At 42.7% G+C, this 24,204-nt stretch overlaps 2 protein-coding genes across 6 annotated transcripts in view; both read right to left on the bottom strand.

Annotated features, from left to right (window-relative positions):
- Nucleotides 1–2,130, bottom strand: part of reep2 (receptor accessory protein 2) — a 49,302-nt gene extending 47,172 nt beyond the window's left edge. For 2 of the 4 annotated variants that reach the window (XM_079353027.1, XM_079353028.1), the window contains exon 1: nt 1,891–2,130. In XM_079353027.1, coding sequence (XP_079209153.1) covers nt 1,891–1,922 — 32 coding nt within the window. In that variant the 5' untranslated portion in view covers nt 1,923–2,130. The remainder of the gene's footprint in view (nt 1–1,890) is intronic. The other 2 variants (XM_079353030.1, XM_079353029.1) reach the window with 1 other exon arrangement.
- Nucleotides 2,131–3,719: 1,589 nt separating this feature from the next.
- Nucleotides 3,720–23,197, bottom strand: kdm3b (lysine (K)-specific demethylase 3B). 2 transcript variants are annotated; one of them, XM_079353024.1, is made up of 25 exons: nt 22,668–23,196; nt 18,101–18,265; nt 17,741–17,854; nt 17,257–17,362; nt 16,467–16,591; nt 15,601–15,660; nt 14,785–15,486; nt 13,482–14,670; nt 13,185–13,401; nt 12,871–13,085; nt 12,615–12,767; nt 12,056–12,163; nt 11,842–11,969; nt 11,457–11,754; nt 11,093–11,346; nt 10,438–10,710; nt 10,176–10,347; nt 9,945–10,035; nt 9,331–9,461; nt 9,109–9,228; nt 8,294–8,317; nt 5,642–5,781; nt 5,363–5,539; nt 5,088–5,222; nt 3,720–4,710 (listed from the first exon to the last, which is right to left on the bottom strand). In XM_079353024.1, the coding sequence occupies exons 1-25, from the start codon at nt 22,875–22,877 to the stop codon at nt 4,630–4,632; spliced, it is 5,388 nt and encodes a 1,795-aa protein (XP_079209150.1). In that variant the 5' UTR covers nt 22,878–23,196; the 3' UTR covers nt 3,720–4,629. The 2 variants fall into 2 exon arrangements, with proteins under 2 accessions (XP_079209150.1, XP_079209151.1); XM_079353025.1 differs by lacking the exon at nt 8,294–8,317 and having other exon boundaries at nt 22,668–23,197.
- Between the last annotated feature and the right edge of the window lie 1,007 nt (nt 23,198–24,204).

The raw sequence follows: 24,204 nt of genomic DNA, 5'->3' as shown, positions 1-24,204 counted from the left end.
CTGAGTGAGTGGACATTAGAAAGAACAAAATTCACAAAATCACTAGTTTGTCTGTACGTTTGATCATAGCTTTGAATATTTCCCCCCAACGTACGCTTCCTGTGGAGGCTCTGTGCTCCCACACTATTATCATTTTTTATTTAAAAGGGACAGTGCATATTAATGAACATATAAATGTAAATATGCCAGAATTAGCCAACGGCAACTGTCTGCAGTCCCTGGCAGACATGTTGGTAGTCTGAGTATATCTTGTTGTTTTCTAAAGGCAGCTAAGTAGGTCCTCTGTCCCAGTTAGTATCTGAGGTGCTCAGTCATGTGAGCAGCACATCTCAGCTTTGTACAGTAAATTGAGGCGACTCTAAGCGGGCCTCCAGGCCACTCGACTCTTTCAGCAGACGCCCTGTGCCTCTTACTGTGCACATCTCAGATCCACTATGGACTTTTGAACCTCGGACTGTGCTAACATCAGATTATATTCACCTGTCGGAAAAGTTTGCTCCACAAAGTCATTTTAATGCAGACAACTAAATAACCACGTGTCAAAGCTTGCATGCTAGCTTGCAGCAATGTTTGAACTTGTTTTCATTTCCAGGGAACCTTTTATAACATCTGACCAGGGACAACAGATGAAAATGAGCCTTTTGGATAACTCTGCTATTTTTACAGAAATGTTTTTTTTTTAACAGCATTGTCCCTGTAAAATAAAAAATAATTAAAAAAAGAAATCTGACTTCGAGGCAGCTGCATGTTCAAAGTACAGAATAAAGATGAGGAAGAATGAATCCTGTGTCAGACAATGCAGAGGCAATTACTATGTAGATCAGGTCACATGTTTTCCTCACATCCACACATGACCACCTGAGGTGAAGTGAAGTAGAAGATCCAGCTGGAAGCGTCAATATAATCCTCTACTTAAATACTCTAGTAGGCAAACAGTGTATTCATGTAACATCAGTTACACCAGAACACCTGAGTCATTTAAAGATAATATCACAGTTTATATAATGGCTGTCACTTCAAAGTGTGAGTACATCTCAAATAAACCAACGTGAAAGTGACAGGATGGTTGTCAGACAGGTGCACCTCGTGGTCCAACACATCTGTAGCAGCATTGTAAAAGTAACCGCATATGGGATCTGAATGATGACAGCAGGCTTTAGTTGAGTCATCCACACTGTCAGAAAGTGGTGGAAGCTTAGGCCTAGACTACTGATACTGCTATTCTGACCACAGGACATATATATGTATACATTCCAACATCGGTGGATTTATGTTTTAAATATATTCCCTTCACATTGATCTGGATATAAGTTAGTCCTGGATTGATGGATGGATGGATGGATGTGCAGAGCAACATCCCTGACTGGCCTGCTGAGCTCAGCCACACCATCACATTTCACCAACTCATGGTGGTACCATATGTTACTGAGATGCTGAGCTGAAATATTCAGGCTGTGCCGTTTTAAAGAAGCAATGGCAGGCATTTCAAATCTTCTCACTTGTCTGCTTGTAGCGGGGCTTGCATATTGGGCACATTTGACTTTAAAACAGGGTCCAGCTCCTTTCCCTGCCAACACATCATCTGTGAGATGAAAACACTGTGCAAGGCGGCTAACAAGCATACGTTAGCTACAGGAGGCTAGTGAGGATGCAAATTGTACTGCATCATGTTCTCAATGGGAGAAATAGAGCGAGGGGACTGGCACTTGCTTAGTTCAGTACCTAAATAACAATGAAGCAGAAGTATTTTTTGACATTTACGAAATATAACTGCAAAGAAACGGAAAAGGAAACACGCATCATAGACACCTAGCTAGCTGGTGAGACGCAGCGTTTAGCAGCTGATGGATGACGGTTAAACCAAACAACAGCCCAGCCCCGTATACTCACACTACTATCCTCGAGATCATCCAGGATACCATCTTTAACGACCGCCGGCTGTCAGCCCTCTCCACTTCTTGGATAAACTAGTCAGATAGCTGGCGGGCTAGATGCCCCCCCATTCCCCCCCCTCCGAGGACGCAGCGGTTCGTTATGAGTTGAACCTGGCTGCTGGCTCAGTGTCAGGTGGGTCAACAGCAGAGATGATGTGCTGCTGCTGCTGCGGCGGTCTGGATAGAAAGCTGCTCTGCTCTACTTTGCATCACTGGAGCAACGGCTGGCTCTTAAAGGGCCAGCGCACCCTTTAAATGTGTCATTTCTCTTCTTCTTCTTCTCCTCCTCTCTCACAAATAAGTTCACAGTTCCAGTCAGGTTTGAGAATAAGTGCAATTATTAGAGAGAAAACAACAGAAAGAGAAGCTTGTGTGAACAGAAAAGGGATGAGGGTTACTTTGACTTTAACTTGAAGGTGTGCAGAGGAAAGTAGCATAGTGTAATCTCTGTTGTGTTTTACTATTATGGGACCAAAAAAAAGCAAGATCCAATAAGTAAAGGAAATTAATGGAGCAATTATCTATATGAGTTGATATCATTGGCCCATACAATTTAGTGTTTGTTACATGTTTTAACAATTCACCAAACGGAGACATAGTCCTACTGTTTGTGAATTTATTGATCTGAACTCTACAAAGCATTTACGTGAAAATCAATCTTTCCCTTTTTTGACACAAATATTTATAACCTAACAGACTGGTATCCTAAAAATGAGGGGAGGATAAATGTTCTGGGTTTGTATTGATAATATCCACTCGTTTAAGCACTCTGTAATGATAAACACATAAAAAATGTAATGAAAAAACATAACAGTAAATTCGACATAAACTGATGGCCTTTTGTTGGTTCACTCATGTTTACAGCTCTCTTTGTCTGAATGTGATGTACCTTCTAATTCAGACATGAGTGCAGAGGCCTAGGACAGACAGGGCAGATAAATCAGTGAAAGAACTGTAAATAATTGAAAGCTAAATTAAAGTTGTAAACTCCTACAAATACCTGGGTATTTTAATCAACGTCTCCATTAAATTTAAGCCACATGTGCTGTGCCTTGTGACGAAGCTGAGGCTAAAACTGTTTTCTTTTTAGAAACAAGTTGTGTTTTTTGTAAAACGGTCTCGTCACTGCAGCCTTTTTACCTGTCTTGGACTATGGTCATATTTTGTACATGCATGCATCTGCACATTGTCTCCATATGGTTGACACAACTTACATCGTTAAGGTTCATTACAAACTGTAAAGCTCTGATGGCCTGCTCTGGCGACCCGAAGGCTCCGACACTGGTACACCTTTATATATGAGGCAATTCCTAGTCTGCTTCCTTCCTCACCATCTATGTGTAGAAAAGTACTGGATAGTATTCTTTGCGCCCTCGGGACCTTTCTATGATCCATCCCAAATGTTCGAACAGAATTTTGGAAAAGGGCCTTTGAGTTTTCTGTACCATCAGCCTGGAATCAGTTTCAGGATAACTTAAAACTCAAGGAGCTGATGTCCTTAAATGTTTTTAAATCTAAAATTAAAGAAATGGAAGCAGAGTCTACAGAATGCATTTGTTTTTAGCTCAACTGCTTGAACAATTTACTCCCAGATTTGCCTCATAGATGGTCCCATTAAAATGTAAAAGGTTTTGTAAATTGTACCTCGTCTCCCTTTTTTTTAAATATTTGTTTGCAACTTTGTGTTTTTTGCTGCTGCCTGTCTTGGCCAGGTTTCCCTTGAAAAAGTTATTAATCTCAATGGGATCAACCTGATTAAATAAAAATAAACTGGTAAACAAAAAGTAGTTTTGTAAACTTTATTGTGAAAAATCAAACAGACTGCTAAGATCAATATATATAGATATTGATACAATGTTAATGGCCAGTAGTTCTGTTCAGCTGCTATTGTAATTCTTGAACAAATGTTGTTGGAAGTCTGCAGTTCATTCAGCCCATAGGACAAAGATAGGTGAAAAACAAGAAAAAAAACAACCCTCTCTGAAGTCCTCCCGATCTTTACCTTATGGTGTATAAAAACAAAAGACTTCTTACTTTAAGAGCAAAAAAAAAAAAAAAAAAAAAAAAAAATTACAAAACTTTGGTCTGCTTCCCCTCACTGGCTGCTTCGCAAATCCATTTACAGCCACAGAGGGCAGAAGCAAATAGCTTCGTTAGACAATGAAAAAGAAATCTACAAAAAAACAGGTTAACCTTGCTCCTATTAAAGAAATAATAATATCAGCGTCATCAAAATAGGAAAGTTAGCCCGGTACTCACATTATGTCAGTCAACTTATATGGAAGCTGAACCTCTGCTGCAAAGGCACGTCAGCTTTTACCTCCCTTACTCTCACATATTACTTATACAATGAAAACAACAGAACAAACACACTGACCTTAAATACAGAGTTAAAAAATAAAAATTGAAAAACTAGACAAGTTTGAACATACTGTGTAACAGTGATAAAGGACTTCCTTCATCAATGGGCTGACAGCCCCTAACCATCCAATCCCTCCCAAAATCCAATCTCCATATTACCGAAAAACCCACACTGTTACTGCCCCCCAAAATCTACTCATTATCTTTGTACTCTGCATTCTGCAGCATGTATACGTGTGTGTGGTTATGTGATGCACACTGCGTTGTGTGTCTTTGTGTGTGTAGCAGCCTGGTTGTCAGCGGCTGGTTGTTCTGGGACGTTAAGTGAAAGCAATTAAGGGCGGGCCAGTTTAGGTTCATGGGCCTTCAGAGTCCCAACAGCGTCCTTCACTGCATGATAGATGATGTTCTTCACCTGAGGAAGAAAATACAAGAACGTCACTTCAACATTTGCAGACATGTTGACAATGTCATGAGATCAAACACTGTTTGAAATGTTTCTGCATGTAGCACGTCCTAAAATAAACTACAACGCAAACAATCAAATATAAAGAGTATAAGATCATTTAATGTCGAATATATGTTCGGACATAATGTTAACATAATCTATTGCTGCTTTCCGACACACATTATGTGTAAAACATGATTATGATGTCTTATCTGTGCATTTCTTTCCCGGGTGAATACAGATGACCAATGTGTGGATTAGAAATAACCTTTTAACAAATATCCTCCTTAAGTTGAAGGCTCTGAAATGACTGACTGAAACGTAATAATATAAAGTATAACAACCTGAAGCTTGTCTTCATGGTTTGTATGAGTAGTGGAGAGGTGCCTGAACTCCTGGGTCAGTCTGAAACAATGCCTGACATGCTCGGGGGACACAAAGTCCTCTGCCACCTTGATACAGCTGTACAGGTTGTGCACCTGAGGGAGAAGAAACACACTTTGATGAAACAACAACAACAACAACAACAACAAAACAGACAAATATGGAAACTGAATCTTGAGAAATTTATCAGGGATGTGACTGGCGCAGGACACAAAACGGCAGGAAATGTGCTGACCTGGTGTGGAGCTCCAGCAGGAATAAAAACAGCATCTCCTAAGAACTGTACAATTGCCCAACCCTGGACGCCGTATTCTTCATACAGCCTGCGGCGGAGCGTCTGGTCCAAGTACCAGCTCTGGTCGTGAATGGGGTCGTGATCTGGAGGGTTCTCTTGACCTTGCTCCTCTCCCACCTGACAAGAGAGAGAAATAAAAAACAAGTACAGCCGATGGTATCACAGCTCCAGAGATCAGGTGCTACTTCAGACAGATGACTAATAACTGCTGCTGCTGACCTTGCGGAGAAGTTCTCTGATCTTTTCAGCGTCCTTGGCGGCGTAGATGTGCCAAAGAGCTCCAGGTTTCTCCTGTCCCTCAAACACCCTCCTCTTTGTCATTTCATCCACATCCCCTTCCTCTATGGTGGTCATGACCTCTGAAGGATCAAAGAGAACAACAAAGCACACACATACAGAGCACCAGAGGGTCATCGGCGGTGTTACTTTAAAGACCAGTTTTTTTTTTAATCTCGTCTACAGGCAGCCTCAGGAAAAAGATATCACCCGTGATTCGTTCTGTCCAAATAAAACTTCTTCATACAATGTTCATAACTGCCGACATCAAGAAATGACTACATCCTTCACTACAACAGCTTGGTTTATGTTCATTTGTCAGACTGTTTGACAAAAATAGTGCGGGTGTATAATTCTCAACTGGTGGCTGATAACCCAGACGTGGGTCACAAGTCCTTTTTGTGTGGATCTTTAAATCATGTGGCTGTTAGAAAGACAAACATCAAAGCAGAAATCCTTTATGTTCATTTTATTCTTGGCAGAAATGTGACTTTTTTTTTTAAACCAAAAAATATTTCAAACTGGTTTCATGTTTGTAATGTAGGAAAGGTTTTGATTTTGGGGGATGAATGTGTATGATTAGGTAATCAAGGTTAAACTTAAATATGGATCCTCGCAGTAGGACCAGTTAAGAACTACAAAGGCGAGTTACAGACTACACAATCACATTTTCCCCACACGATGTTCACATCCACCACTTACGGTTGATTGTTCAGAGCAACTAACACTACAGTCTTCAAAAACACCATCCTACACCCTCTTACTTATGGAAGCAAACAAACAGGTGACCCCTCAGTAATTATTCAAAAAAACATATCAAACAGGATGCACATAGGAGTCGTTATGCGCTGGACAAAAAAAATACAAAGGCTAAAAAAAAAGACTGAATAAAAGGTCCCATGTGGTGATACATGTGAACTGGAGCAGCTTCTGGTGTGTGGAGTCAGTATTCAATGACTTGTGTGAATTTAGCTAGTGTGTGTTTGTGAGCGTTGGCACAATCATGATTATCAGGTCACTTCATGGACATCAGTCAGTTCATACGAGTTTGTTTTGAATGAGTGCATGTTAACGTTGCCATGGTCCTTAGAATAAGGGAGGGAAGCAGTGTATGAGCTAAGAAGGGAACACTGTTTGGTGCTTAAAGCGTCACTGTGGAGATAGAAAGAAAGCCAGTGAGGGAATAAGGAGTCTAGCTCTAGATGCCCTTCATTTAAACTTTCCTCCCGCAGTGAAGGGACCAGAGCACTGTTACCAACAACAGGAGCTAAAGATACTCCAAGATCAGTAATTATTGGAAATGTTGTGTGACCTGGATATTAATATGTAGAACACAACTTGCTGCGTTGACTTGATTCCCATCAACATCTTTAACCCAAAACACTTGAAATCATTCCAGAGGAAGAAAGTCGGAATCTTCAAACAAGGACACGACAGAAATATGTTGTCTGTTATTCCTGGAGGTTGTTAAAGGGATACTTCACACATTTTCATTGAGCTTTGTATTATTAGAAACCTGCTCGCACTTGTGCGTGGTCGTGCAGCCTGTCCTCATTTTCCTGTGAGACGGGAAAGCTCTTCCTCTCTTTGCCTCTAAAAGGAGCCTCAGATGACGCAAAAATCGTCATTTTGCGTCACGGGAGGCTGTTTTGGTTAGCAGGGGTGAAGCTGCAGCGCTGGTTCCTCATATTTTCGAACACTAAAGTCTTATTACAGATCATTTGCGGGACCTCACAGCCAGAATCGAAAGTTAATGTCCGCCATGTAGCTTGGAAGCTAACATGGAGAAAGCTGATTAGAACTGAGAATGGCGAAACAGGGGGAATCGTCAAAGGGAATTTTGAAGGTCTTGCACTCGAATCAGATGTTCAGGGTTGAGAAAGAAAGAAGGAGCCGGGGAAGACTTGTGTTTGTCAGTGCTGTCACCGTTTGTCTATGGACACTGACACAGAGTCTGTTTTCTGCCAGGAATTCCCAAGATGACAATTCCCTCTGGAAGAAATTTCAGGATCAGGTAGTTGAGGAAACGTCGAAGTGTTTTAAATAATTCTGCATTTGGGTGTTACGCAGGTGGTCCAAGAAATCTTATTGTGAAATGTTAGATTTGATCAAAATGTTGATATGCAATATTGTGCATGAATAAAAAGCATGTAAACATTAACAAAACACGAAACCGACTTGAGCAGGTGTTTCATGTGTATTTTACAACTCAGAAACTTGTTTTTCCGGTCACGTGAACGCACCATAAATCATCTACTTCAGCAGGAGTAGCCTGCGGTGATGTGCATTCTGGGAGTTGTTGTCTTTCATTTACATGTGCCAAAAAAACAAGTTTGGTCAAAAAAATCCTTCGTAAATGATTTCACATCTCGACTACACATGACCCAATGTCAATACAGATTCATGTTTTAAAGGGTGAAGTATCCCTTTGATAAAGTCTGAGTTCATAAAGACATATACCAAACATGCAACAGATAGGTCCCAATGCTCTGGTCCCTACATGGTGGATAATAGCACAAGGACGAAGAGGGCAGTGAAAAGGGGAGTTAGTCAAGAACAGGGGCATGCTACTGAAGTAATACAAGTAATACAGACCTTTGCGTCCAGAGATAACTGCCTCTGTGAATGAAAAATGTTGCCACAATGTAATTGAGTGAGACCCACTGGAGGGCCTTCTTCAGGGTCCTATCCAAACCAATAGGCTGGATTAACTGAAGCAATAAAAGCATGACGTCATGGACACAGATGATACCAAATGTACCAGCGAGGGGTTCAGGAAGAGGAGCAGCAAATGTGTGACATTCAGAGTTGAAATGGGTTCTTCCCTTCACATCCTCTCGTGTCCTAGCAATGAGTGCGATGGGGCTTTCACACTTGCAGTAAACTCCTGAAAATGTCCTGATATTTCCTGGAGGAGCTGTATGTGTGAATGCAAACAGACACATTTTTCACACTGACTTTACCCGGAGTTGTTACTGCCAGAAACATAGCTTTTTTTTTTCCTTTCTTTTTTTTCAGCAGCAAATCTGAGCGAGCTGATGTGAGATCACAGGAGGTTATTATTTGGAGACTGCTACGATCTCTTGGCACATAATTAAACGGCTGCATCACGTGTTCTGCTCTCCGCTCTTTTGTCGATATTGTGACTCATTAAACTACACATAGAATTGATGAAAGGCCAAATATTGTCATTATAGCATCATTTAGATTTTGTTGGTTTGTTTTATGTGGTGTCTCGTCTCAGGAGACCAAACACGTCTAAAAGTGACAGTCTCCCGTTGTGAGGTTCAAATGTGAATAAACCAGGTCAGGAGAATTTCCGGAACAGTCCTCCTGAAATAAACTAGATATTTTCAGGAGTGCACACATGAAAACGGCTGTAGAGAAGGTCCGTCTGTAAGTCCACTCACCTTGGTCCTGGTCTCCCTCTCCTTGAGGGATGCCAACATAGACCATGACATTGACAGCATCAGATACGTCCAGGTGGAGGTTTGTGGTTCCCACTTTTCTGTCTTCAGACGAAGTTAAGCCTGGATGGGGGGGTGGGGGGGGGGGGGGAATGTTAAGACAGGAGAAATCCAGCCAAACTGAAGAGGAATAACAATTCTCCATTAGATGTGTCCAATCCTTACCGTAGGCATTATACATCTTAGGTCCGAGATCAGGACGCACAAAAAAGTTAGGCAGACGAGCGGCAAGGTTAAGACGACCGTCTCTTTTGGTGTACTCGGGTAAGGGGAGGTTATCCATGAGATCATCAAACCTTTGGGGAAAAAAAGGAGAAAAGATTATAGACTACAAGAGTGCTCTGTATCAATATTCAAGACTGTAGCAAAAACACCTGATTCAGACATCTCATTGTAAGACACAAGTGAGATAATCAGATCACAAAAAAACGCTTGGAATCAAAGCAACAACAAAGACGTGTCTGTTATTTCACATTTAAACAAATGTGTTTAAAGTATTTACATGAAGCTGCTAAAACAAAGCACCAAAAACACCAACCTCAACCATTTAGTCAGATCCTTTTAAATGCTATTAATAAACAACAGCTTCTATTTGTGCCAGGGGACTTGTGACTGTCAATAAAGAAAGTGTGGACCAACCTCGACAAATGACACCTGAGTGTTACATTTGTGACTAATTTTTTGTTGCATTGAGGCTGAGCTGATAAACTCAAGCAACATAGATTGACATATTGAAGACAATAAACGCTCAAGAAGTAACATGTTTTTGGGCTCCTTACCGTGTAGGCATCATGTCCCTGAAGTCTTCCCCTGGAGGCCAATCCTTTAGTTTCAACACCATGGGCTGGCCTTCACTGTCTTGTAGTCTCTCTGCAGTCACATAAAAAAAAATAATCTTTAATTAGCTGCCATTTCTGATAACTGTGAGGAAAAAAAGGAGCTTAAATAACATGATGACATGCACACCAATCAATGACGAAGTATAGAGGAACAAGAGTTCAAGCACTCACTGGAGATGACCTGGAAACCGTCCCAGAAGTCTCGCACCTTCACGTCAGAAATGATGGCACAGTTCCTACAGTTGACCAGGTCTACATCCTGGTCTCCAAACTCTTTACTGAAGGCATCAGGGTGCCACAAATCCCCTTTCAGACGTTTATGTATCCCTGACACCAACACGGGCTGAATACAAAGACAGCATGTTAGACGGATGTCAAAGCGAGTGTAGACAAAGTTTCATCATCACACTGTTATAAAGACTGTGCTTCTTACCTGTCCCTGCTTCCAGCACTCTCTAAAGATCTTCCAGTTGTTGCTGTTGCTGGGGTCCTGAAGGCAGAGGAGTCGCCCGTCACAGAGCCAGGAGTGGGAGGTGTGTGGTTCCAAAACACTTAGACCCATGACACCCTCTTTGCGGCCCCCCAACACACCCAGCTCGCCGCTCTCGGAGGCCCCGGCACGACGTCCTTCTGCCTTCTTCGTCTCCACCACCGAGGCGATGATGTGATCCAGGAAGTTGGGGAGGCTGCTCTTCAGCTTGTCGCTCTGACAGACCAAAGATATCTTTTTATTAAACTGCATTTACAATGTATATCACACAGCTTATTCTTATTTTGAAAGTTTCAGTAGATTTCAACTCAGAACGTTTAAAGCTAATATTTCTACGACACCAGTTATTAACATTACAATACGCTGTGTGATATCAATTCAGTTTTGCCTCAATCAATGATGACATCTATGATATTTTTAATGTTTGAATTTACTCACTATATTTGGAATTTACAACACTTTTAATGCCTTTTTTATATCAACTAGACCAGAACTGTTTGAAGTGTGTTGAAAGTAGATTTATAGTTATCAAGTAATAAAAAAAAATATTTAGTCTTTAGAATCAAAATATAAGGAATACCAAATGCTTCACACTTACACCTCCTGAGGTAAAGACGGAGGGGAATGGTACCCCACTCTCTCCAGGGCCCTGGGGGAGTTTTCCAGGTCCGGAGTTGAGCAGGTCCCGGAGACTGGACCCCTCAGGTTTGGACTGGGCCATGCTGGAGCCCAGTAACAGGCTGTTAAATAGCTTGGGGCTGGAAGCAGAAGGCTTTGACAGAGCACTGAGTGAGTCCAGGCCAAACGGAGGCCGGCTGTCTCGACTCATCATGGAGCGTAGTGAACCAGATTCTGGAGGAAGATTCAAAGACAGCTGTGATGTACACTTAAATATACTATTTTTTTTACTTTTTAAATTCATTCAGATTACAACGACTGAGCTTTTTATTTTTCCTATTTACCCTTGGTGTCATCCTTAGCTTTCTGTGTGGCCAGGTCGGCGAGCCAGTGCAGGGCAGAGCTGTTTCCCTCTCCTGATGAGCGTGGCTCCCTGGTAGAGGACTGTGGGAGGTTACAGGGGGAGGATGTTCCACTGGTGGAGTTACTGGTACTTCCAACACTTTCTCCTCCCCCACTGTCTGACGGCGCCGCTGTTTGTGTAGTTTCTGTTTTGATCGCTGACGTTTCGCCCTCGGATTTTGGAGTAGTGCCAATACCAGGGGCTGCAGCTGCGAGGACACTACCACTGCTTGTTGTAGACTGCGGAGAAAAGTGACACCACTCATTAAAGTCTGAAAGTTCAACACTTTTTACAAAGAACAGAATAAATAGAAAGAAAGACAGTACCTGTGAAATACCATTTGGGGCACTAGGACGCACTAAAGGCTTGGTGTGTCGACTTGTACAAGGACAATTTGCTTTAATTCCCCACTTGCCTCTTGCTGAGTGCACCATGTCACCTATGTTGTAAAGAGCTACAGGAAGAAAGCAATCAAATCAAATGTGCTGTTGCCATACCGATACATCATATTATATACCTGAGGTATAAAGAAGACGTTACCTGTCCCAGGTATAATCTGTGTAGGCATGAGGTTCTGTGGTTCGTGCGGCTGGCCTTTAGCACACTTTAACCAAGCGAAAACCTCGTCTTCCGGACCTTCATCCACATCTGAGGGAAAGATGACACAGAGTCATGTTATACACATTTTTGGTATTTCTGCATGTTTGTGGAGCTGCTTTATAAGAAGTGAAAGCTAAAAAAAAAAATCTAGATGTTTAATGAGCTCAACTTTAAAATATGGATTATTCACTTGGTGCTGACGCTTTAACGCTTTTAAACATTTAATGAGTCAATGTCACTTCCATGATGTCACAGTACCTTCGATTTTTCAGCGAATTGTCACTATTCATGTTGTGAATACTTTCGTGTTTGATTATTCGATATCTCGTCTAAATGTCGATAGTTTGTCCTTGTTAAACGTTTTTTTTTTGTCATATTACTTTTTCACTCAAGCCTTGACAGAACAGCTAGTATCATTCAGCGTACAATTATATAACATGTAATAACAAACGTGTCTGGTAGAGCTAGTTCACTCTGAGGTTTCCTTGTTGTCACTCACCCTCCCTTGGTCTGTTCCTGCGGAGCCGATAACAATCCAGACAAACTCCGAAACCACACTTGCGACACACCCAGTGGATGTTAAACAACGTGGTCTCACACACATCACACATTTCTCTGACACCTCGCACGGCTCGTTTCCAGGCCACTTTCTCTGCAGGACAGGCCCAAAACAAGGATTAATTTATCTTATATACACAATAAATACTCCTGAAAGATTAAAGCATCTGATCAGGTGAAGTAAAAGTGCCACTCACGGTGAGGCTCCACCATCATCATAGCCTCCTTCTCGGACATAACCAACTGACAGAACTGGTCTCCCACGTTGGCCAGGATGTATTTGGACGTATCCAGGTCCAGACCCTCCTGGACAGCTGGTGCAGGTAGCCACAGACCCATGGCCATGGAATCACTCTGCTGAGGGCTCAGGAAGCCTTCCACACGCAGCACACCTTTACGAGTGAAAGCCAACCTGGTCACGGGTGGACAAAAAAAAGAAAAAAAAAAAAGAGGCAAATTCAGTCACATTTTATTCTCATGAATGTTACAACACACGAAGCAAAATCTGTACCTTCTGAAGTGGAAGAAGCGACAGGCTACATTTGGATCATCCTCATCGTCACTGTCCTCGTCTGCGGTCCGATATTTGCGGTAACGCTCGAGACGACACTCGCGGCACTTGTGCAGATGAGGTGCCACGTTGATGCAGGAGCCATCCTGGAGAAAGGACTCACCAGACTGCTTCAGGCGACGCACTTTGCTCTGGTCTTTTAGGACAGACTGGCCCACTGGGAGGAGGACACACAAGTTAATTCTATCTCTTAGTTTGTCTCCACAGGAAGTCTCTGGGGTTCTCAAAAAGACTTACCTTTAAATGGCTTGTTACGTGGACGACTCTTTGGAGCACCTTGTGCTTTCGCTTTCTGCAACATAGCGGCATCCTTTGCAGGGTGTGGTGGCCCTCCTGGGATTGGGCCCTTCTCTGGGCCCTCCTCGTTCTCACTTAGGTCTGACAGGTCGCTGTTGCTGCTGGAGTCAGAGTCCCGCTTGGAGGACTGACCTCTCTCCTCCAAGGAAAACTTCTGAGACTGGCTCTGGTCAAAGGACACAGGGAGGTCCTCCATTGCTCCCGCACCGGAGCTTCCAAACATTGGGCAGCCTGAAGTGGATGAAGGCATCTCGCCAACTTCCTGCTCCTCCTTTGTCGCGGTCCCTTCAGTCTGTGCCCTCTGGGATGAAGCTGGTGCTGGAGAGGAGGAGGAGCTGGGGGAAGCAGCTGCTGACCGTGCTGAGAAAGGAGAAGGTAGAATCCCCTTAGGTGGCTCTGCCATGGTGAACAGGTTTGGTTTGCTGTCCGAGGCAGGACCAAGAGTCTGTGGTTCGGCACCAGTGAGTCCTGCAAAGGAGGTGTGGGAGGTTTTGTCCCCGTATGCCAGAAATGGATTCGTGGGCTCTTTTGAGGCCTGCAGAAAAAGATTCTGGTGGCTATCTGAAGTATTAAAACCAGATTGCAGGCTTAAGCCCCCCACAGGGGTGCCATTGTTACTGCTCTTCTTAGAAATACTTGGAGCCCCAGCCGCTGCAGCTAGACCACCAATGCCTAGAGCAGAGCCTCTCCCAGCTGCAGAGCCAACCATGCCCTGGAAGGCCGAGGAGGGTTTGTTGAGCACACCATTTCCCGTTGGATGGGTCTCAGGCACTTTGGGCTGCTCGGGCTTCTTTAGAGCTTCATTGGAGGCTGCAGGCTTAAAAAGGCTTGGAGGTTCTTTGCTCAGGCTATCAGAAATGGCGGTGAAGTAATTGGTTTCCTTAGTCTGACCGGCAGCTAGGCTCGAGCTGGAGCCAGAATTCTGCGTCATGCACTGGAAAAACAGGTTTTGGTCTTGCTTGGATTGAGCCTCGTTCTTTGCCCCACTAAAGCCGAAGCCAAAGGGCCTTGGAGTGTCCTGGGAGGATGTGGCGGCGGCGGCGGGGGCTCCATTCGTCTGAGAGGTCACTTCACCAAAAACAGGAGCAGTGGACTGAGGCAAACGAAAACCAGGAGCCACCTTAGAGCCCTGAGAAAGAAAACAGTGGGATGAGTATGCTGATGAATCCAAAGTAAAACTTTTCATGACTTGCAAACACATCGCGTCATCGTTTAAAAGGTGCCGTTCCTCTGATATTCTTACCTCAGTCTGGCTTCCCCAGGTGGGAGCTTTAGGAGTTAAACCTACAGAAGCAGAAAGTGCCACACTTGGGCCGCTGTCACGTGACCAAGAAATGGTGACAGGCCCCGGGGAAACAAGAGCAGCTGTTTTGGAGAAGGCAGACTGGGATGCCTCCTCTCTGTCTGGCTGTGGGGAAGGGGAGGCCTTGGGGGCTGGTGCTCCAGGGACCAGGCTCGGCATCTGGCCGAGGGAAGGGAAAGATGTGGTGGAGAAGGGGGAGGGGGCCGGCTTGAGGGGAGGAGGCGTCGGGGTGTGAGTCACCGTCGTGGTGGAGTCTGCTGCCCCTTGTGAGGAGAGCGAGCGACCATTTTCTTTGACGTGGGCAGGATAGCAGGGAGCAGTGGCGTTTGATTGGTCCATCTGGAGTGGGGAGTTGGTGTTGGGCGACGACACTCTGCCCTGAGAAAAAGTTCCTTCCGAAGTGCTTCCGTTTTTAGTTGTGCTGCTGACTCTGTCGCCCAGGTCTCCACCCCAGATCCCCATCCCTTCTGCTGGAGTTTTCTTCAAATCACCACCGTTCTCTCCATCGGCGCCGGCGTCTCCTGCTCCCTTGAAACGTTTCAAGTTCAAGTCATCCTCACCTTCAGAGGCAGTCCTGCGCCTACGCCCACCATCAGCCTTCATCGTTTCACTGTCTCTCCTTCGCCGCCCGTTCTTACCGAGCTAAGAGTAAAAACATGTATTTTATTGGTACAGCTAAAGTTACACATGTACCCAAACAAGAGAAGTGAATAACCAATTAAAAGTACGGTATGAGTTATAAAACGTCAACCCTACCTCTTCCTCTGTGAGCATGACGTGTATTACACGTGGGTCTACCATCTGATTTCCATCTCCCTGCATGAAAAAAAAACGTGTTTTTGATTACAAGGATCGCTCGACATCATGACAGGAACACATTTAGGAAAAAAATACAAGCTGAATTTTTAGAACGATCATACTTACTCTAAACATAATCTCATCTTAATCACAAATATCATTTCTCCTATTTTCACGTTTCATTCAAATCTTAAAATACAAAGACAGTGTCCACGCTGGCACCTGAAGCACAGAGCCAGAATCGTATAATACCCCATCATCAGTGTAATAATACAGTGAGACAATAAAATCAGGACAACGTGTTTTCTAAGATGAAAAACTCGAGATAAAGCTCATGAAGCAGTGACATAGAAGCCTCATTAGTTAGAGACAGGAGAAATCCAGATGTGTACCTCTGCAGACAAACTGTGTCAGTAAGCACGCCGAAACACTTTAAATACAAATACAACAAGTGTTTGTTCACGCGGCCCACTGACACACAGCATCCGATTATAAAAGTGAAAAGTCATGTTTGGCATCTGCTCTGCTGCTCCTTTTATTTGTCTGCCTTGTTTTTGTTTTCATTTTGCTCAGAACACGTGACTTTATTCGAGGGTGATATACGAGTATGAGGTATATGAACTGCAATCTGTAAATGTTCACAATAAATGCCCTGTTAACACCAATAGATTTGGCAATATGCAATCCATGTAGTCATGGTAACAATGTGCAAATTCTAAAAGATTCATTCCATCGTCGTCCCCGTCTTCAATTCTCGACTATTTGTATGAACTTTTCCTACAGTTTTGTATCTCAATAATCCATTTAAAGGAAACACTGTTTACCTTATCGAGTGTGATCTCCATGATGTGTGAGATAGGATCGTGCTGAGAGACCAGTCCTGAGGCCCAGCAATCCTCAAACTCTGGTTGGTACACGCGAACCCTGCGCCCTTGAACAGTGTACGAACCTTCAGAAACAGAAAAAAAAAGCACTTTGAGATAAAATCACAAAACAGATTCTTCACTCAATCTAATCTAAAATAGGGTTTTGTTCAATGCATGAAAGCATCACTACGAACACAAAGAGAGGCATCAGTCTTCTTTTGTTTGTGGATAATTTTTCATTATCGTTCAGCTTCTCAGAAAGGGACCGTTGGCGTCGACTGTTGTCATAGAGACAGACAGATGTGCAGCTTTTCTTCTCTTCTTTATCTGTCATGAGTGTGAAGAATTGCTCTTATGTGGGACAAAAACCACCAAAACAAGTCAACAAGAAAACAGGCAGGAAACGAAGGTATAGATGTGTTACTCTGCGACTGCAGAGGAGGCCGACTGGTAATTCTGTAATTAGTTTACAATTTAGGGCCTCCATTACATATTGTGTGAGTCTATCAGTGCTTTCACACTCACAAAACTCCTGAAAAACACCTGAAGTCTTCCAGGTGAAGACAAACAGCCATCGTTTCTCCTGCCTGTCTGCCTTGTAGACCTGCCTGCAGGCGCCTGTTATGATCTCTGTGCATGTAATTAAACTGCTGCTTTTGATTTCTGATGACCTTTTTCTGTTGATTCTGTGGAACTGCTCACAGCATTGATGTGAACAGTGTGAACAGTGTGTTTTGGTTTTTTTTACCCTTCCTGAAGATCTCCTGCAGTTCAAAGTCAGTGCGCCAGCTGGAGATGGCACCCTGCAGAGAGGGCTGCTCCAACAACAAGGGGTGTCTTAAGTCTTTATCCACCTGCAAAAAGACACAAAGCAGCTGATAGTGGTGTACATAAAAAAAGTGTAAAAGAATATTACAGGCAATATCTATTGCTGTGGGAGTTTTATCATTTGGTATAAAAAATGTCAATTTAAATAACTTAATAATTTGAGAGAATTTCAACACTCATTGTCAATATCCATTTACAGTCATGTGATAGATATATAGAGTTTCTAAAGAGAAAACTATATGACTATATGACTTTTGAGAAGCAGACTTATCAAATATCCCTTGTTGTTGTTATTATTTTTTGTTAAGTGTGTGTGTGTGTGGGGGTGTCTGTCTAATTGACTTACTGGTTAGTTGCATTAGCATTTTACACAAATTCAAATTGTGTGAAACAAACAGACGCACCTCAAACCTCTGCACTGTTTTGTTATCAGACAGGAACTCAAAGTTCTTCTTTCCAAAATACTCCACAGCAACCAGCGATCCTAAACCCACTCTGTCCACAAGGGAGCGGAAGACCTACGGGGAAAAAAACCAAACTTTTTTTTTTTGTCTAATCAGGAATTTAAGAAGAAAGACGCAACAAGAGAATCATGATTTCAACAAGAGAATCATGATTTCACATGTCAAGATTCCAAATGTTCAAAAAGTCATGTCACCCCTGGAGAAGTGTCTTGAGGTTTTGTGCTGATGCTTCTTTAACATATTGCTCATATCATTCCAAGGCTTGACTCTAATGTTGTCAGGTTCAGCGTGAGCACTCACCAGGGCAGGCCAGGCTGTGGTTGATGCTGCGGCTCCAGCCGTCCCAGTGCTATCACTCCGACTGGCCCAAACAATCGACTCCTCCACGAGCACGGCTTTCACGCCCTCGTCATACACCTGCACCCAAGAACACCGCTGAGACGCGTTCTCAAACTCCACGAATACCTGCAGCCAGGAAAGAGAACCACAGAGCGACAGAAGATGAGCATGAGGACTGAAAACAGCTACAACTCCAGCACTCGCCTGGAGATGACCTGATTCAGATAGAGCGATAACTCAACCAAATGAACATTTTCTAAAATTAAATCAGGTACCACTTTGACTTAAGTTGGAAAGATTCAAAAGCTGCTGCCATTCCCCTGAGCTCCTGTAGTTTAAAGTTTCAGCAGTGTTCTCCTGAATATCGGTCGAATGGAACCGTGGACATGTGCTCGTGTCAACTAGAGGGAGAAGTCTCTCAGCAAAAAGATTTATCGGTGAGCTGGAAGAAAGTTATTTTTTGCCATGTCAGACCTCAAGAAAACGTAGACGTAGACGGAGGTCTATGATGAGAAACCAAGAGATTTTTTTATTGATTTTTTTTACATCTCAACAGAGGATATCAGCTGAGAGGAAGACGTGCGTGGCACTGCAGCTTTTACAATCCAGCAGCAGCAGCATGCATGCACCTGCTTCGAAAAAAAGATCTCCGGTGTGATTGGAGAAGTAATGTCTGTCAGTTATTATCATGATCTGCCCTCTCGAGTTCCAACACTAAAGTTGATGATTGATTGGCTCACAACAGTGAACAAGGCTTTAAGAGCAGACATCATTCAGAGAAATAACCTCCAACTTTAACTACACGTGATGTTCATTTTTTAAAAAAGCTGTGCTAGTAAATAGTTTACAGCTACAAGAGGCTGAGATGTTTCAATACAGCCTCACTTTGAACCTGTGGTGTCATTCAATGTGACTGTAAGTGAGGCGCACAGAGACGAGGTTCAAGCTGGTCATGAGTTGATTTCGTCAGTTTGTCACAAATGTCTGTTTATATTAACTATAATAATTACAAGAATGCCCTGTTATTGATTCCCTACAGATACTGACTATCAGACTCTCCGGACGCCAAGATCTAACACGTCTTATCTACCGGCCTGAAGAGTCAGAGCAGGGTGAGGGTGCAGGCCTGAAAGCTCTCATACTCAGATGAGTACAATCAGGCTCTGTGAGGGAAAAAATGTGAGGGACGTACAGGAGAAAAAAAAGTTTAACCTGTCCGTCAACTGTCAATGCAAGCTGTTACAGAACTATAGGGAAACATTTTGACTGCTCATTGTCCTGCTGTTTGTGGGGTTCCACATCGGTGCCTTAAAAACAAAACCTTGCAGAACTTCACCAGCCCTGCAGTTTAACACTGCTCGTGTTTTGTTTTTTTTTAAACTTTAGCTCATGAGTTTGACAACATGAGCACCGCTGTAGCGCGTGAAAGTGAACGAGGGCGATAATAAAACATGTCCTGAAAGAAAATGCTGTGTGCACTGACACTGTGTGTGTCGAACACAAGAAGATGCTAAAGTGATGTTTCTCTCTGCAGTGTTTCCGTTGACTTGAATTCACCGCACAGACAAAGCTGAGCTTCTCGCTCCAGCTGCTGGATTTTGCAGAGCACGTTGTGAGAAACAATCAGGACTTTTATCAGCCTATGTGCCCCCCCCCCCTCCAGTAAAACCCAGCGTGTGTATGCTCAGGGTGGGAAATAGATGGGCTGTTATTGATTTACACCATCTATGTAACCCACCAGTGCCAACTACTCCTCAGCTTCTTCTTTTTTCTGGGGGAGAGAGAATAAGTTACTTAAACCTGAGTTGAGTTGATTCTGTTTTACATTGTGTTAAATGCTAAAGCTCACAGGTAGCACTGAGTCAGCACTTTTCTAAAGGTTTTATGAATCCGACTGCTTCAGGTGCTGGCGTGCCGTGGAGTCTCAGTCATAGAAACGTTTTATTTTGGAGGTCGATTCACAGGGGCGCAGATAGCCAAGCGGTTATGACGCGTTCACCATTTACGAACCCACGTATCGTCGTCAGCGAATCCGCCGTGGGTTTGAATCCGACCCAGCCCTTTGATGCACATCACCCACTCTCTATACCCAACATTTCATGTCTCTTCTCAGCTGTCCTCTCTAATGAAAGGCACAAAAAAAATTTTTAAATAAGGTCTGTCCACCCACATTACGGAGCTTCAGAGTTTTAAGTCCCATTTAAATATCATGAGATGACTTCATTTATGTGCCTCCACTAAAATAAAATGTTGAGATATAAATCTGTGTTATCGTTGGCTCCCTAACAGGGAACATCAGTGGTGCAGAGATGATGCAGAAAAGTGATATTTCCCCACAAGCACAAATTGATTTGTTTGGAGTTTTGTGTTTTCTTTGGATCCAGCTGATGGCATGTCAACGGTCCGTGTGTTCAGATAAGCCTTGCTGTGTACAAATATTTCTTGCATGTAGCAGGTTTGCCCTCCTGTGTTGGAATCATTCAGCCCACAGAGCAGTTCCCTCCACTGACTTGACATTTCTTGAAACAGCGATTTCAGTCTTTCCAATCAGGACATTTTTCATTTCTTCCCCTTGATTCCAGAAGGAACACTCCAGTGGATTTTCTTTTTTTTTTCCAAACATTTTCCATCTGAGTGAAAAAGTGTATTCATTTTTTTTTTTCTACCATAAACACCATGCTGTAGAATCCCGAACACAAACTGTCAAGACTGAGGCTTTCTCACAACTTCAAAACTTCAAGTCCTTTTCTTCCATTTGTATTTTCACCACCAACAGTCATGTTGAACTGATGAAGGCGAGACAACACTTGGTGGGGCAACAGCCATGAAAAGCCAGAGGGAGGTGCAGTCTTCACTGTTTGTTGTGAGATTCAGGATGATAAAAGAGGGACACGTTTAACATCTTCAATTCTTTTGTGATTTATTTACAGGATCACGTTTCAAGCTGCTTCGTATCATTTAAAGATGGCTGCCTGTGTTTGACAATACAACCAAAATGATCCTCACACAGATGACTCTTTCATGAAGGCACTACATGTTCCTCCTTCATCCTGGAAGGATTCACAACATAAAGTAGCAGCAAATTAAATCCCTCTAAATTAGTATTCTGTTGTTTTTGAGTTAGGCAGTGAAGGGATATTTGAACTGTTCTTAGAACAACAAAACACGTCTCTCAGATGTGAGAACACCTCGTGAAATAAATCACCACTTTGATAAAATAAGTTTGCAAAAAAAATAACAAGGTGGAATTTCAAAAGTCTATCTTTAATAAAGCTCCAACTTTCTTTAGTAGAGAAGCTGATTTTTGAAGTCAGGTATTAAAAGTGTTCTCTGTCGCCTGTTGAAATAGAAATTAATTTCCCTCGGGATCAATAAAGTATCTGTCTATCTATCTATCGTTTTATTTGATGATTTTTTTTTTATTATTATTCAGTTACAAATATATATCTGGATGTGCGTGTTCCTATCTTTACAAAAAATAGTTCAGCAGTGACACTTCGTATGATATTGTGTGAAAATAATTCAAAATCAATATAAAGAAACTTTCATGTCATTGAAGATGTTGGAAAACAAAACTTCAGGTGACATCCAGTTCACATGGATGAACAAACACTGAAAATGTGTTAGTGCTACAGTTAGTCCCCGGGGTTTTATTTAATGCAGTATGTCAGATCTGTTAATAGAAAACTAACATAGGAAAATGTTTGTATTCTTATTTCATGAATACAGGACTTAAATGAGTTTTATTGTTGACATCAAAGTTATGGCAGAGCAAAAAATAAAAATAAAATAAATAAGAGAGTAATACTTAATTAAGTCAAATTCTACAATTATAGTTAAATCTAAATATCAGTTGTCTTTGTAAGAGCCTAAAATTCATCTACGAAATGTTAACCTGTATATAGGTCACCCACCTTTACCCCCTATTTTTATTTCACTAATCTGACCCAGTGTTTTTGCAACTGTGCATCCCTGACCGACGACGCCTTCATATACCTTTGGAAGATTAGTTTCATTTAAACAGGGTTAATTAGGTTACCGAACTTTGAGTTTGTCACAACATTTCCCAATCTGGAGCACACAATGAATTGAGAGGAATTCCGGGTTCACCCTCATATGAACTTCTAAGGCCTTTAACAAGACCAGTAAGCCCTTATTCACTGTTTCATGTACTCGAGTACCGTGGTCGTTCAGTAAGAAGACTTATTTGTACTTAACAAGCAAATAAAACCCAGTCAAAAAGTTCTATTTGTGGTGGTGAATTCGTTTTAGAGCTAAACAGCGAACAAAGCAAAGGCCAGAAAATCCCCGGCCTCGAGTTTAGCTTCGCCTCGGAGCCTCCGTCTGGGAGCTTGCTAATATATAAATGAGCTAACGTCAGCTGCCAACAAATATAAAAACATTAATGGTTAAAAAACGATTTCAGTTCGGTTAAAAAAACGTTTTTCGTAGCTGGCACACAATTTGCACATCGATGAGGTTGGTGTTTTGCTCCGCAGTCTGGTATGACTCGGATGTAAACACTGACCGTTAGCCCTGCAGCAGCGCTGGATGTGGTGGTCGCCTCTCCTCCGCCTCCCTCCGGGGCGACCAGGCCGATGACGCTGACTGCCCGCACCGTTCCCCGGAGCCAGTCCCTGGCCCAGGTAGCCTTCTCCGGTTCGGATCCGTTTGCGGACCTGCCGTCGTCGAGGAGCAAGAGCAGACGCTTCCCGATCAATTCGAGAGACTCCCCCATGGTTTTTTGCTCGCAAGCTTAGCTGCCCTCAGTGAGCCACCATGAACAACTTCAACGGCTCTGGATGGAAACTCAAACAACGCGAAAAGACGAGCGGGACCGAGTTTCAGCGACTTTGCACTTAATGTTAGTGCACGAGAATGACCGCTTCAAACGGTGCACACCTGTGGGCACGCAGCGGCGGACCGAGTCACGCCAGCGAATTACACAGTCGAGATGTTATTGTCCTCGGTGCTAATGCGACTATCCTGCTCTGTCCGCCATTGAGCCCTGCAACAATCAAACGCACTCCTCGTAGACAGGCAGCACTGCGGAGAGAGAGACGGTGGGCCAACAGCGACCTCTAGCGGCAGACCTGTATTTCAACAACATTAGTAATGTCAGCTGTAAGAACTGTTTCTTTTCCGCAGTGCTTAAGTAGACAATAATATATAAAATACAAGACACAAAACAATCAAGCACAATATATTTTTAACTTTGTAAACTAACTTATATAAGTAATTATAACTTAGGCTGGAAGTTTTTCTGCTTTTAGTCAGTATCAGGCCATGTTTAAGTCGTGTTTAATTGTCCAGATCTAATTTCTATTTCACATAACACATGAAATCAATTTAATGTGTACATCAGGGGTTTAGGCCTATCTTGATTTAATAGAAAACGAGTGGCCTCGCAGTTTGGGTTTTGGCTGCACCATTTCTGGTATCCCAGACTGTGATCCCAAGAAGTAAAGTGTATTTTAAGGGTTATAGGTTGTTGTAGGTAACAATTCTACTTTGAAATATTTGTCAAAGTATTAATATTTGTAACCTGACCTGTTTCACTGAAACCACCTATCTATACCAATGTATATTGTATTATTTCAGGGTGCTATAATTCATGTGGCATAATACATTGTGCAAATAAAAAGACACATAATACCATCATAAAAACAGACTGGTATTCAGAAAATACAAAGTTAAATAAAACCTCCACAATTATATACATATGATTATAGCCAACACTCTTGGGTCCTCTTGGTAGCTCTAATTAGGTGATATTAATTTCAATGTTTTGTTCAGGAGTTTTACTTACTGAGGTCAACACAGCCTGTTTTGTCAAGGTTAAATACTAACATATATTATAAATAATACACTTCATTTTTTCCCCCATCACAGTCATCACATTTTGGCTGCTAGCAGGCTTTCAGAAGTGCTGTCGATTGTGACCACAAGGAGGTGCCACTCTGTCATATTGCAGTACAGCGAGAGCACTCCAAATGTATTACACTGAAATACATTGGATATATGTATATCCAAATATACACACACACACACACACACACACACAC

Source organism: Symphodus melops (genome assembly GCF_947650265.1).
Source record: "Symphodus melops genome assembly, chromosome: 9".
NCBI classification, from domain to species: domain Eukaryota; kingdom Metazoa; phylum Chordata; class Actinopteri; order Labriformes; family Labridae; genus Symphodus; species Symphodus melops.
This window is presented reverse-complemented; position numbering and strand designations above follow the sequence as displayed.

Bases quoted from the DNA above. Each gene is read 5' to 3' on its own strand.
- kdm3b (XM_079353024.1), bottom strand. From the start codon at position 22,877: ATGGGGGAGTCTCTCGAATTGATCGGGAAGCGTCTGCTCTTGCTCCTC. The intron at 11,970-12,055 runs GTAACGTCTTCT...TTCTTCCTGTAG, and splicing joins ACAGATTATACCTGGGACAG to CTCTTTACAACATAGGTGAC. The intron at 5,782-8,293 runs GTCTGTATTACT...TTGATCCTTCAG, and splicing joins AGTTATCTCTGGACGCAAAG to AGGTCATGACCACCATAGAG.